This window comes from Aphelocoma coerulescens, chromosome 8, assembly GCF_041296385.1.
Source record: "Aphelocoma coerulescens isolate FSJ_1873_10779 chromosome 8, UR_Acoe_1.0, whole genome shotgun sequence".
Taxonomy (NCBI): Eukaryota; Metazoa; Chordata; class Aves; order Passeriformes; family Corvidae; genus Aphelocoma; species Aphelocoma coerulescens.
Window position 1 is genome coordinate 32,727,803 of NC_091022.1, and position 12,110 is coordinate 32,739,912.

The 12,110-nt window shown below is 52.8% G+C and overlaps 1 protein-coding gene across 2 annotated transcripts in view; it reads right to left on the bottom strand.

Annotated features, from left to right (window-relative positions):
- The window catches only part of NEGR1 (neuronal growth regulator 1), a 188,665-nt gene extending 176,813 nt beyond the window's left edge, over window positions 1–11,852 (bottom strand). For both annotated transcript variants that reach the window (XM_069022701.1, XM_069022700.1), the window contains exon 1: window positions 11,683–11,852. In XM_069022701.1, the coding sequence (XP_068878802.1) occupies window positions 11,683–11,852 (170 nt within the window). The remainder of the gene's footprint in view (window positions 1–11,682) is intronic.
- Between the last annotated feature and the right edge of the window lie 258 nt (window positions 11,853–12,110).

A 12,110-nucleotide genomic window follows, 5' to 3' on the forward strand; every position in this document is an offset into this window, starting at 1 on the left:
CCCCAGAAGAGGGTCAGAATGTCGATCCCACAGAGCATTGCTGAGAGGGAAGCGCCACATCAGACTCTGGGGGCAGCCAGAGCCAATATTCCCAGAAAATCACTGAATCTGGGGTGTTAACACACAGCTGCCAGAACAAAACAGGCAACCAAAAACAAAACAAAAGGAAAAAGTAAAAGCAAACAAAGAAATGAAAAATACCAAACCAAAACAAACCCCAAGCCAACCCAAACAAACAAAACAATTATATAGACACAGAATTCTTACAGGGAGAAATTCACAGAATCCCAGACTGGTTTGGGTTGGAAGGTACTTTGAAGCTCATCTCCTTCCAAACACCCCCTGCCACTGTCCCAGGCTGCTCCCAGCCCCAGTGTCCAGCCTGGCCTTGGGCTCTGCCAGGGATCCAGGGGCAGCCCCAGCTGCTCTGGGCACCCTGTGCCAGGGCCTGCCCACCCTCCCAGCGAGGGATTTCTCTTCCACACCCAAGCTCTTTACCAGCAGAAGTGCCTTGGGTCTTGTAACTTACCTGCTTTTAATTTATGAATAATGTGTTTTCTCCCCAGATCTGGGAGCAATTATTTTATGTTTTTGCCGCCGTGACAGGTTTGTGACCGCTCACACCGATCCTGGCACCAGGTGCTGGAAGGAAAATGCCCCACGGCTCGGGAGGAGTAAAGAGCTTCCTGTGAGCTTCATCCCACGGGGTGCAGCGGTTCCACAGGAACGTTTCAAGTGCAGGCTTTGATGAGCTCCAGTGCAGCTCAAGTGGCAATGTAAATACTGGGTAGCTCAGGGTGCCTGGGCTCTCTAAAGATAGATCCCCTGGCTGGGGAGCTTGGCCACCTGCACATTGGGCTCTCCCTGGCCTGTGGCCTCCTCTCCCAGCATCGATGTGGCTGCAGTGAGGCTCTTCCTGCCCACGGAACAACATCATTCCAGTCAGGGAAACAGCCTGACCCTGAACACTTGTAAATGCTTGGGATTTCATTCAGTTACTCTTGGAAGCTCCCCTTTGCCACGGGCTGTGCTGCCTCCTGCTATCTTTTATATCAGCCTGGTAAAGGGAACAGCAGAGGAGATGGTTTCCTGTAACCAAATTTATTTTCAATTCCAGTGTGATAGTTCTGGGCTGACTTCCCTGAAAAGCTTGATTTCTGTGAATTTCACCCATTTTTTTGATTGTGTGACTTCGCATGTTTTCTACACATCCAAATCTATTTTCCTTTTACAAGATTAACCAAGTGAGGGCTCAGAAGGAACATTGTTTTGAAGCATTAATGGAAATAAAGAAGTGGAATAGAAGGTTAGGGATAACTCAGTGCATTTCTTTCTCTCTGTGAGTTGAGGTGGCTGTGACTCAGGGCAGAGCCAGGCCAGGTGCCAAGAGTCCAGAACTGGCTGTGGGAAGGGGGCACTCAGAAGTTGCCCATGGAGCCCAAAAGGTGTTTGGGTAGTTGATCTGCTCAGTACAGCTACAATGAACCGTGAGGAGAATCCAGCACCTCACTGAGAACAGCTCAGGGTAAATATTCTGGGAGTGATGCTTGGAACTGCAGGTGCAGAAACCAACCCAACACCAAGCAAACCAAAGCTGGAGAAGGTCACTAAAGCTGAGTTTGTGAGAGATCCCGAGAATCATAGACTGATTCTTCTTTGGGTTGAAGAATGTTTTCCTAAATATCCGACCTAAATCTGCCGTCCTGCAGCTCAAAGCTGTTCCCCCTGTTCCCACAGGATGTCCTGTGATCCCCTCTGCCCCAGCCCTTCAGAGCCACCACAGACAGCACTGACCTCTCCCCTCTTACTGGGGACAATCAGCCAAATTTCCCCCCCTCCTGCCTGGTGCTCATCCACCATCTCCTCTCACAGCTGGGCTGGAAGAGGCATTTTCACTCCTGGCTCTCCGGGGAGGCTCAGCCCAGCGTGTCCCGCCAGCCTGGGGCCACCCCCAGCTGCAGTGCCCCCAGATAACCTCATTATCCACATTTAATTTCCAGGCTGTGGTTTGTGTTCAGTGCTTCCACCTTCACACTACCAGAAGTGTAACAGGAAGGAGGTTTATACAGGTTAAAAAAAATTCACAAACTAAATACAATAATTAAATTAATCTGAAGCTAATTTCTGACCATGTGCAGGACTCTATACTAAAAAAAATAAATAAAAAGAGCTGTGACAAAAGCTATATTTTGCTCTCTCTTCCTCTGCTCTTTAATAGTCTCTGAATGAAAAGTCTAGTACAATTTTCTAGTCCACTTGCTCCAGCCAGGGGGAAAACTGCTCGTTGTAATTAGGCCACTTTCATAACAGATTTCCTCCCGCCCCTCCTCCCGTGGACGTGACCAAGGTTCTGCACCTGGGAACTGGTGACCTCTTCCCTCACCAGTCAATGTCCCATCACCTCCCCTCCCCTGGTTTTGGTCCCTCTCCTCACCTGTCCACAGGGCACGGACAGAACAGCAAAGTCTGCAGAGAAAATCTCTCCAAGAGCGTTGGGTTTGTGACCGTGGCACCCGGGCATCTTCCTGAGGGGCTGCCCTGGGATGCACCGGGTGCCCTGTGCCCAGCTGGGCAGCCCCAGGACACCCTGACCCATCGGGGTGGGGCAAGGCTGGCTGAGGAGCAGGGAGTACAACAACAACTACAGACACCGAATTGTCTCACCCAGCCGCTGCAGGGAGCAAACAGAGCCCTCCATCCCCAGAAAACCCTTCAGATCCTTCTGGGATCCCCTGGGAGGGTGGGCAGGCCCTGGCACAGGGTGCCCAGAGCAGCTGGGGCTGCCCCTGGATCCCTGGCAGTGCCCAAGGCCAGGTTGGACATTGGGGCTTGGAGCAGCCTGGGACAGTGGGAGGTGTCCCTGCCATGGCAGGGGTGGCACTGGGTGGGCTTTAAGGTCCCTTCCAACTCAGTTCCACAGTTCTGTAGGAATCAGAGACAGCCCAGTGGATTTTCAAGCACAAAGTTTTACCCACCACAAAAATACCTGAAAAAGAACCTCAGGCTCACCAGCCTTTTCCCCTCACTGTTTGTATCAGCATTGCAACGACATTTTTAATATTTAATTTGAGATTTACTTAACAGTCTGAACAAGAGTTACAAGAGAATTCGACACTGGAGTGGGATTGGGATGAGGAGCTTGGAGGGGATGGGTGAGTCCAATCACCAAGGCTGTGCCTGAAGTGCCAACAATGCAATTTAACAGAGCGAGACCTAAGGCAGCACCTGGACACTGAAACACTTTCACGCTTTTCTGTACAACACATGTAAAGAATGTGATTTTGCCAGTTTCCTGATTTAATTCCTATGAGTAATTCAAAATAGTTCTGATATAACACATCAAGATAAATGCATACATGCTTCTATTGAATCACCCTATAATTTTATAAATATTACATATTACCACTCTATTAAATTTATAAGCAAAAATACTAAGTATGAATATTATACAAATAAATGTTTTAGTTGTTAGATAGGATTTTAATCTCTAAGCAACAGAATACCTGGAAAATTCCTGTATCTTTCATACCTGTCAAAGTAAACAAGCAGCTCAATACTTCCTACTCCACAGATCCCAAAATACACCAATTTAATCTCTCAGTCCTCTCGAAAACCTTGATGTCCAGTTGTGCTTGTTGTTTTAAATAATTGAGTTCATCTGATCCAACCCCCCATTAAAACCTGCTCTGTCACCATGGTCAGACAGAGAGAACTGAAATGGCTGGGTTTAGGCAGAAGGCTGGGCTTTTATTTATCTGCTTGTTCTTGCCAAGACATCCATTCTCCTCTCCACCCTTGGAACCTCATCACAGCCACTGCACTGTCAAAGTGTTTTGGGATTTTACTAAGAACTGCATTCAACTCCTCTGAACATTCCACATCCAGGACCTCACCTGGAATTCATGGCAGTGTGTTCACGCTGCTCAGCCTCCTTCAGGGCTCTTCTCAATTTCAGTCATAATTAAGCTAAAAGCATCTTATAAATTTAAAAATCTGCTAGAACAGATCTACTCTTGAAATTTGCTTCACTTATAATCAAGAAACCCAAAAGTCCTTAGGAAATGCCTACACAAGCAAGAATTGAGGGACTGACAGGAAGACAATTCAAGACAACTTCCAGAATTGGGAAAAAAAAAAAAAAAAAAAAAGGAGTCCAGGAACCAGAAAACTCTTTGAAAGCTGTATCACCTCAGTGCCTGTCTTTGGTTAAAGTCAGCACCAAAGCAGCAGTCCCACACCAAGCAGGGGTGCCAGAGGCAGCCCCAGCTCCCCTGGCAGGAGCCAGGGCTCTCCTGCACGCCCCCAGCCAAGGGGATCCCAGCCCCTCGGTGCAGAACAGATGGACTTTGCCATCTCCAGTGTCCTGGAAGCAGCAGAAAGGCTGCATGGAAAACCACCCACTCCTTCACCCTTGCTGAGGGCAGCTGAACCTCTGCTGCTCTCCTCCATGATCCCGTGGGTCACGGCATGGGAGTTCTTCTCCTCTTCCCTGATGGAAGGAAGAAAACCTTGACATTTATTCAGCCAGTCTGGAGAAAATGAGAATTTCCGTATCTTAGAATCACAGAATCATTTGGGTTGGGAAGAACTCTGAGCATCAGCCATCACCTTGCTGAGCCCAGTACAGCCCATCCCTGCAGGCTTCACTCTCTGCCTCACCTACACCTTTCTGGAACCCCACGTGAGCAGCTGTGAGCCCAGCTCAGCACCAGAGGAAGGACACCCAGCCAGGCTGGGTCAGTGTCACAGACCCAGGAGATGCTCCATGGACACGAGGTCTGTCAGGGGAGACTCAGGGTTAGCAAGCCCAGGGCTGGAAAAGCAGAAACTCAGGAGGCCTTGACCATCCCAGTCCTCCACTGGGAAGGGCTGAGACAAGGACTGGGGCTCCAACAGGCAGCTCCCAGCTCCCTTTGTCACTGCTCGGAGCACAGCCCTGCCCCTTCCCTGCTCTCCCATCCCCATCAGCCACAGCAGCCTCTGACCACCAGGATTTGGGTACGGAGACTCTGATCCGATGGCAGATGGCATCAGAGATAAGGTGCAGCTCGTTCTGAACTGTGTCACCAGCTTTATCCCAACGTGCCACTCACCAGAGTGTCATCCTGCATTTACAGCTCGATTTTGAAACCAAGTGACACCACAATTTACTGGAGGTGAAGGTTATGGGGGAGCTCCTGTGTCAAGCTGAGCATTTCCAGTGGGCAGCAGCAGCCACAGGGAACAGGAGAAGAGACTGAGCTCAGCCACACATCCCCCATTCCACTTCTCTGATGATCATGAACCAGCTCATTCCCGTTTGGCTGTGGGACAGCCAGCCCTCGGCAGTGCCCCATTCCCGTTTGGCTGTGGGACAGCCAGCCCTCGGCAGTGCCCGGCCAGCTCCATGCCCTGCTCCTGTTTGAGCCAGGGTTTCAGCTCCCTAGAAGAGCCCACTGGGCTACCTCTTGGCTACCAAGAGCTCTCCGGATGAGCCAGAGAAGAAGCAGCCTAATTCCAGCACCTTTGTCCAACACCGTGGGGCTGCTGGGCCCATGGGACCAGTCCCCTGGACCCCTGAGATCCTTTCCCTGGGACATCAGCTGCACTCAGCTCTTGCACATGGAGACAAGAAGAAAGTCATTAAGTCTCTGTTTTCTCCTCAAAAAACCAGCCCTTTGGAACAAATCCCGGTTTTCATCTCTTACTGACTCCTTGTTTTGTTAGTTCCTCTGCAGAACAGCTGAAACATTCACCATTATTTAAAATGATAAATTATTTTAATTTACGCTGAATTTATTTATTATTGCCGCACAGACAAGAGGCAAGTGCCATAATGTGCTTGTTTAATAACTGGCAGGGATTGGGAACGGGAAATTCTTATGCAAACAACAACTTCATTCACTGGGGGTGTGCACAGGAACCTGCACGTCCCATGGTCACACTTCAGGAATGAAGCTCCATGGAGCTGAAGGATTTATGACCCCAAACTGCACCAGAATATCAAGAGTATGGAAGTCAAGAAAGGAACCTTTTGAAATCATAAAGGAAAGAAGGGAACTTTTCTATTTATTACGCTCTCCACAGACACAACTGCCCACGTTCACAGCTGCACCCAGCACCGGGCATGCACTGGGGGCACTGCAATGCTGGGATGCACAGAGTATCCCAAAATTCCAATTGCTGCATAAGCTCCTTATCCACCTGCTCTTCCTGCTGCAGAACTTCCTTTCCAAATGCTCAGTTCTCAGTAACACCAATGACAATGGATGGATATTTGACAGATGTGTCACCAGTTTTCCAGGACACCATCACTCCCTAGGCAAAGACTCTCAGCTATGAAGCTGCCCCTGGTGTCAGCCCCACAGCCGGGACCCCTAAAGGGCCCTGCTTTACAAAACCGATGGCAGGTGGGCTTCTTCCCCCTGAACCACCAACATTCCCTGGAGCAGAGCCACTGCAGAGAACAAGGAGAATCCCCTGTGCTCCTGCAGGAGTGAAGGAGACAACTCCCAGCTGGGAAAGTCGCGTTCAATAGGCAGGGAGAGCTGTGATCCCCGGGAGCTGGAGGGAGCCACACGGAGCCCTGAGTCAGAACGTACAGAGCAGCCTGTCCTGGCACTGCCCCCGGCCCCACGGCCAGGGCACACGGTCCCTCCCCCTGGGGGACACAGGGTCACACTCCCTGCATGGCCCCTCTGGGGGGACACAGGGTGGGGGCCACAAGGTCACACTCCCCATGTTTGGGGCAGCGGTGGTCCCAGACACCAAGAGCCATGAGGACACCGAGAGCTGCTCCTCCCATTCCTCCAGTGGGAACTTCTCCCACAAGCAGAAGAACTTAGGAAGAGAAGAAGGTGAGAAACTCGAAGAGCAGGCACCAAAAAAGGCAGAGTTTCAGAGCAGCCACTTCCCGTGTGCCCAAACCTTTGCACAGCAGGAAAACAGCCCTGGGCAGTGCTGGGCTGCAGGCATGGCCCGTCCAGCCTCACCTGGGGCTCATCCAGGTGCTTGGTGCCAGCCCCAGGTGTCCACAGCAGGGGACAGTGCCACTGCCCACAACACGGACCTGGAACACTCCAAGGTGCATGGAAGCAGCCAAGCTGCACATAAAGGATTTCCAACTCAGCAAACAAACCAAAAAGCCCCAAACCTCCTGATCTATGACCAAAAAAAGGCATTTTCCTACAATCACCCCTCTCAGGAGACCACTGGCTGCCCCAGCCTCAGACAACACTCACCCCAGATGGCCAAAGGGACCACTGTGGTCAAACACCCATGGCTGCATTTCACTGACCTGCTGGCCCAGAACTGACCCCTGGATTCTCAAGCCGGGTTCAACAAGAACCCACCCTCTCTGTGACCACAGCTGGACACCGGTATCTGCTGGACAGCTCCCCCTGCTCCTTACTGCCAGCCTTCGGGAACCGGTCCCAGGGAGCCCAGCTCAAGGTCTAACCCTTTGCAGTGAAGAACCCACAGTATTTTGCAGACTGCAGAGCACACATTCCCTAAACTCCTCTATAATCATCTGCTGGTAAAAAGATCTTCTGCTTTTTTAAAAACCATGACAACTTCTAAAGCCCAATTTGCTGCGCTGACACAACGTAAAGGTACGATAAAGGTACTCTCACTTAGGCTTGTTTTCATTATCCGTGAGCTTTGAGGAAAACAAAACACACGATAAAAACCCTTACTTGCTAGAAAAACCCTTTTGATCATCTTCAGCTTCGCACATTCCGATCTCCAGGGGGATTTGGGTTCCAAATTGCAGGCGGGGTCGGCAGGCACTGCTGACACATCCCTGTCCCCCGGGTCAGGTAAAGCCAAGAGAGCCCCATGCACACATCGGCCGTGCCCGCAGCAGCTCCAGCGCCGTGGGAAAAGGGGAATTCTTCTTTTCCAACAGCAGCAGAAATGCCTCCTGCTGCCATCCTGAGGTGAGCTCTCCCCTGTCCCCCCCACATCCCCGGGAAGGGGGGAGCAGCCCCCTCCCAGGAGGAGGCAGCCTCTGTTTGCTCTGAGTATCCAGCCCGGCTCCCGGGGCAGGGAGGGAGGTGACACAGGAGGTGACACGGGAGGTGACACGGGAGGTGACACGGGAGGTGGTGACAGGGGCTGCCCCTGCCGGCTCCCTGCCAAGGGCTCTGCATTTGTCACCTCTCCTGAAACACTCCTCTCCCGAAATTGCTGCTCGTGCTGTCAGCGAGATGGATTTGCTGAAACACAGGGTGATCCCTCTCCGAACAGGGGATCTTGTAAAGGGTCACGGGAGAAGCCTGGTTCTGGAAATACAGCCTGGCTCCTGAATTGCTACCAGTCTACAATGCAGCAATTTATCCCTTTAATAAAATCATGGTTTTAGGACTTGCTCTCTCTTTCCTCGTGTGTTCTCATGAAATCTTAACCGGCTGCCTGGGAAGAATATAGAAAGGCTGCTGGATGGAATTCTGCTGCTGAAAATTAGCAGCTTCCCAAAATTGTTCTGCCGTGCAAAACAACTGCGTTACTGACAGAATTCCTTATAACTTCAACAAACACAAAGTGCTGGGACTGTGGGGATCCCTTTGAAACCAAACAAAAGGGACCAGGCTTTAATTACTGAGGCTGCAGAAATAACTCATCACAGACAGAACTCCCCGGCTAAGGAGGGATTTTCTTTAAAATCCCCATCCTGTACCAAAACAGGTGCCCAGTGACATCCTTGGCAAACTTTCTCTTCCATCAGTCCCTCGGGAAGGGACACATGGGCACTGTGACTCTGCCAGTGTCGGGGAGTGCTGGCCTGGGAGGCCACGGGAGAATCCCAGCACCCCTGTGCCACCTGGGCACCAGCAAAGCACCATCCAGCCCCACCTTGGGCCTGGGGAGGACACCCACCCCTCAGGGGGACATGAGGGTGAGGGGTGGGGGTCTGGCTGAGCAAGAGCAGCACACAGGGAGTGATGCTCCAGGGTGCCAGGGAGGGAATGGTCCTCACAGTGTTGCTGCTGCAGCACTAGGAAAATGCTGTGTGTTTGATCCAAAATTGGTTAATTACACTGATATATGAATTAACTATTTAAAATGGGGGAGCTGGACTACTTATTTTACTTTATGCCAGCACACAGAGGCTTTTCCTGGAAGTCCTCAGCATTCCAAGGAGCCTTTATTCCTGATCCTCAGGCAAGACAACAAAACCTTGATGTGGGAGCTGAGGCCAGGGCCCGGCTCATCCACCGTGGCCCCGGACTCATCGAGAGGCACTCTGTGCTTTCTCCCCTGGTATTCCAGCACAAACGAGGACGCGTGAGGAAAAGTTTGTCCTTCCACGGGGCAGCCCCGTTAATCCCCTCAGGGCACGGGCTGATGTGACCAGCTGCAGCCAGAGCCCCACTCGGGGTGTGCGCCCCAGCGAGGGCACCGCAGGCCCTGGCTCGGGCTGGCTCAGCCCCCAGCCCATAAATCGCCCTGGGCTCCTCGCAGCCGCGGCAGAGCCGTCCCTCGCCCACAGCCACGGCTACACCCGGAGCCGGCCGCTCTCGGCACGGCGCTGCCTCCGCACCCACGGACCGGGGATTCCCAAGCCCTGGCTGGCAGAGGGCAGCTGAGCCCAGAGCAGGGATGGGGAATCAACGTGTGCCGGCCACTGGGAGCCCACAGCCACCAGGAGCCCACGGCCACCAGGAGCCCACGGCCACCCGGCCATGAGCGGCTGGAACGACGGAGCGCAGCCAACTCTGGGTGCTGCGAGGCACAGCCACTGGAAGAGCTGGATTCATGTGGCTCCAGAGCTGGGAGGAACAAACTCTTTTTTCAGCACCCAAATGGCTTTTTCCAGCTCACTGGAGTTTGTATTTAAATAAGAGCCAATTTCCAATACTGCCAATACCTACAGCGATTATTTTAATGTACATTGGGAGATATTTACAATACAAGCACCCAGCGAGGGACAGCCTCAGAGGAGCAGAGATGATGGGCAGGGTGAGACCTGGGATGAAGAGCCTGAGGCTGCTGCTCTCTCTCTTTCTCCCCCTGTGATCCTGCATCTCCCCTTTCGAGTTACCAGCTTAAAACAGGATAACCCCAGGTTTAAAGCAAGCCTGCCGAGGGCACGGGAAATGAAAGGAGTTAATCAGAGGGCACGAGGAAGGAGACCCAGCTGCAGCACACAACATTCCAGCATCCCATCGCTCATCCCGGGGCTCGGCAGCGCTGCCAGCGTTTCCTGTAGCAGCCTCTCTTTAAAAAACACACACTGGCCCTCCCCAGTGAGACCCGAGTGATGCTTCCAGCCTAGAGCTCCCATTTCATTTATGTAACCCACCCAGCTGCACCAGCACCGGGCTCCAAACACAGCCTGAGGCCTGGCAGCCCGGATGTGTTCCAGCTGAACCCCCCAGGAGGTAACCTTGGGAGCAATCACACCATTTTTTAATAACATGGTTTTAAACGTATTTAGATACTTAGAGCGTTTAATAGTGGCTGAGTATGTCTTAACAGCCTGTGAACCCACCAAGTTACTTTCTCTGCAACCTGTAAACCTGAAACAGTACAAATAAACCACTTCTAAATTATTATTTCCTTTGATTCTCCATTTGTGCCACAGAAAGCACGAGGACCTGAGCACGTCTCAAAATACAGAGGATAATTGAGGTACACATAAAAACCACTTGTCAGCTGCCCTACATAGACATCTACTGTATTTTCAGGAGCTACTACAACAGGAGCAGCCTAAAAGCACTTGCAAATCCCTACTGAAAATGCCTCATGCAGCATTTTACAGCACACTGCTGGATCATTAAAAATGCTTATGGATAAAATGCATTGTAACCTGGAGATTTCCGTGACAGCCCAACAAAAAATAATAACAGCCAGAGACTTCACAGCTGAGAAGTGCTGCTAATTAAATCAGAGGTTTCTCACCAGCCAGGAGCTTCAACCAACTGCAACTGTATTCCAGAGAAGGAGAAAATGGGGGGATTTGAACTACAGTAGGATCAAGGCAAAAGTACAACATATGGATAAAAAGTTAGAGTGGGGGCTGGGGAATAATCAAATCAAGGCAGAGGATTGCCGAACACAAACCAGAACGAAAGGTTCAAGTAGATTGTGGTGTCTGACTGCTGGTAAATAAATTTTGCTCCAGTCAAGAGATGAGGAGATACGGGAGCACAGGGTCCATCAGGAGAGGCAGGAACAGAGCCACGGGAAGCACGAAAATCTCCTCGTGGCATGGAGCCAGTACTCCAAAAATTGAGAGATACAGAATTATGTATCAAAATAAATAATACCGATGCTAATGCTCCTGGCAGGGTGCAATCGTCCTCTCCCTGCCACAGCCCCACGCCGCTCGTTCTGCAGATCCCCCAAACTGCTGCTGGAAGCCAAAACTGCATCATGTCACTCCAACAACCCATTTCTGAACTTCCAGCAACAGCCAGGGCTTCTTAAATAGAGTTTAAAAAGGGGAAACCGCAGAACAAAACCACCCCGAGGGCCGGCGAGCGGCCCGGAGCTCCAGGGATGCGGGTAGCGGGTGGCGCTGGGGACAACTTCCCGCATCGCCGGGGCACCCCGCGGGCAGCCCTGGGGCCGAGCGCCGCCGCAGCATCCCCGAGAGGGGCCAGGGGCTCCGGCGGAGCCTCGGGCATCTCGGGGATGCTGCTGCAGCAGCGGCGATGCTCCGTCCTCGCATCCCTCCCGCCCGCGGTCGCCTCCTACCTCAGCACCGCCGTGTCCCCTTTCCTGACCACCAGATTGTCCACGGCAGAGCCCGGGAAGTCTCCGCCCGGCGCAGCGAATCTCCCCGGAGGAAGGAACCAGCAAAGGCCGAGGAAAACGATCGCCAGCCACTGGTGGGAGCCCCCGGCGCTCCGCACCAGCGGCACCATCTCCGCTCCGCGCCGGCCCCGGCGGCGGAGAGCGAGCGCTGCTGCTCCCGGGAAGGGCGGCCCGGGCTCGGCGGCGGCGGTCGGGCACCGGCGGAGCGCGGCTGCTCCCGGGCGGCCGCCGCAGCATCCAGCGAGGAGGGCAGCGCGCCCGCTCTGCGCGGCGGCTCCGCGGCGGCGGCGGGCGGTCCCCGCTGCCAGCCCGTTGCCACGCAGCCGTCGCCTTGGCAACCGGCCCGGCGGCGAGGGATGCTCGGCCCC